This window comes from Etheostoma cragini, chromosome 16 (assembly GCF_013103735.1).
Source record: "Etheostoma cragini isolate CJK2018 chromosome 16, CSU_Ecrag_1.0, whole genome shotgun sequence".
In the NCBI taxonomy this organism is placed as follows: Eukaryota; Metazoa; Chordata; class Actinopteri; order Perciformes; family Percidae; genus Etheostoma; species Etheostoma cragini.
The window spans coordinates 24121522-24122841 of record NC_048422.1 but is presented as its reverse complement, the minus strand read 5'-3'; the positions used below and the strand labels follow the sequence as shown (position 1 = coordinate 24122841).

Sequence of the window (1320 nt, the reverse complement as noted above, 5' to 3'; positions counted from 1 at the left end):
GACTATGGTTACCTGGTCCTCAGATCTCTGCAGGGTAAATCCAGACCGCTAGCTAGACTATCTGTCCAATCAGAGTTTCTGTTGACGACTAAAACTACTTCTATCCTGAGACTATTTAGCAGCGGCGACGTGGCTCCGTCCGGAGCTTAACCCCGCCCACGTTGATTGTGATTGGTTTAAAGAAATGCCGATAAACCAGAGCAGGTTTTTCTTCCAACGAGGATTGATGTGTGGACTAGCCAGACCTCCTCCAGACCTCCTCCTCTGCAGCGCTGTGGAGGAGGGTCAATGGAAGAGCTCTAAAGCTCTAACTAGCATTAGCACAACAGCTAACGGAGGACTTTGTTGTTCACCTTGTTATTTTTGTGACATTGTTCCAGAAAACGACCCTCGGCTCTCAGTGGCGGCGGACCAATCGAAGGTGGTGTCGAGGCGAGGAGGAAACGCCACGTTACCGTGCACCATCCGAATGGACCAATCACTGACGCCCAGTCGGAAGATGAGGATCAAGTGGACCAAGCTGACGTCAGACTACCTGAAGGAGGTCACTCTTTAACTTCTTTGTTAAAGACTATCTGTGTTTTCAGAGGTTTTGTGACCATGCAACATTTCCAAAGCTACATTTTAATTTAATATCTTATTGAATTAGAAGAATGCTCCGCTGGTTTTCTTGTGGATCAAACGTAAGGTAGTTTGACAGTTATGCTCCGTTAGCGTGCAAACGACGAGGTCATCAAGTTAGGGATGGGCTGTGGCTCAGTGGTAGCGGTCGCCTTATAGACTTATAGACTAATAGACTAAGGAATCATGTAAGCAGGGGTTGTACAGGATAACGACACAAGAGTCTTCCCCATAAAGGCCTAAGCTTCCCCAACCCCCACCCAGCAGAAGATTTAAAAAAAAAAAAACATATGAAGTGAAATAAAAATTAATGAGTATAAGTAAAAACGCCAGCAGAGGAAAAGTGAAATAGGGACATAGTGCACGGGGCAAATTGAGAGAAAAAGGGAAGAGAGAAGCTGCATATCAAGTGCAAGGGGGGTCGCCCTTAACTCAAATATTAGGTATAATTCTATATAATGAGGGTTATGAGCCATGAATTCCAAAAAGTAGTAAAACTAGTAAGGTGGTTTTAGTGAAAACTAAAAAAAACTGAAAAAGGGACAAAAATGTCAGACCGGTTTTGACCCGGGAGGACAACACAAGGTTAAATAAAATGTGTTGGGTTTCTGTAAAAAACACCCCAGAGTCCTGGTCTAGACCAGCTCTTTATGGAAAGACCTGGGAGATAAATAACATCCCAGAGTCCTGGTCTAGACC

The 1320-nt window shown here is 44.5% G+C and overlaps 1 protein-coding gene across 1 annotated transcript in view; it reads left to right on the top strand.

Annotated features, from left to right (window-relative positions):
• Window positions 1-1320, top strand: part of LOC117959742 (myocyte-specific enhancer factor 2C-like) — a gene marked incomplete at its 3' end in the record, with an annotated part of 8016 nt that overhangs the window by 3231 nt on the left and 3465 nt on the right. The window contains exon 2 of the mRNA XM_034897021.1: window positions 381-544. Coding sequence (XP_034752912.1) covers window positions 381-544 — 164 coding nt within the window. The remainder of the gene's footprint in view (window positions 1-380; window positions 545-1320) is intronic.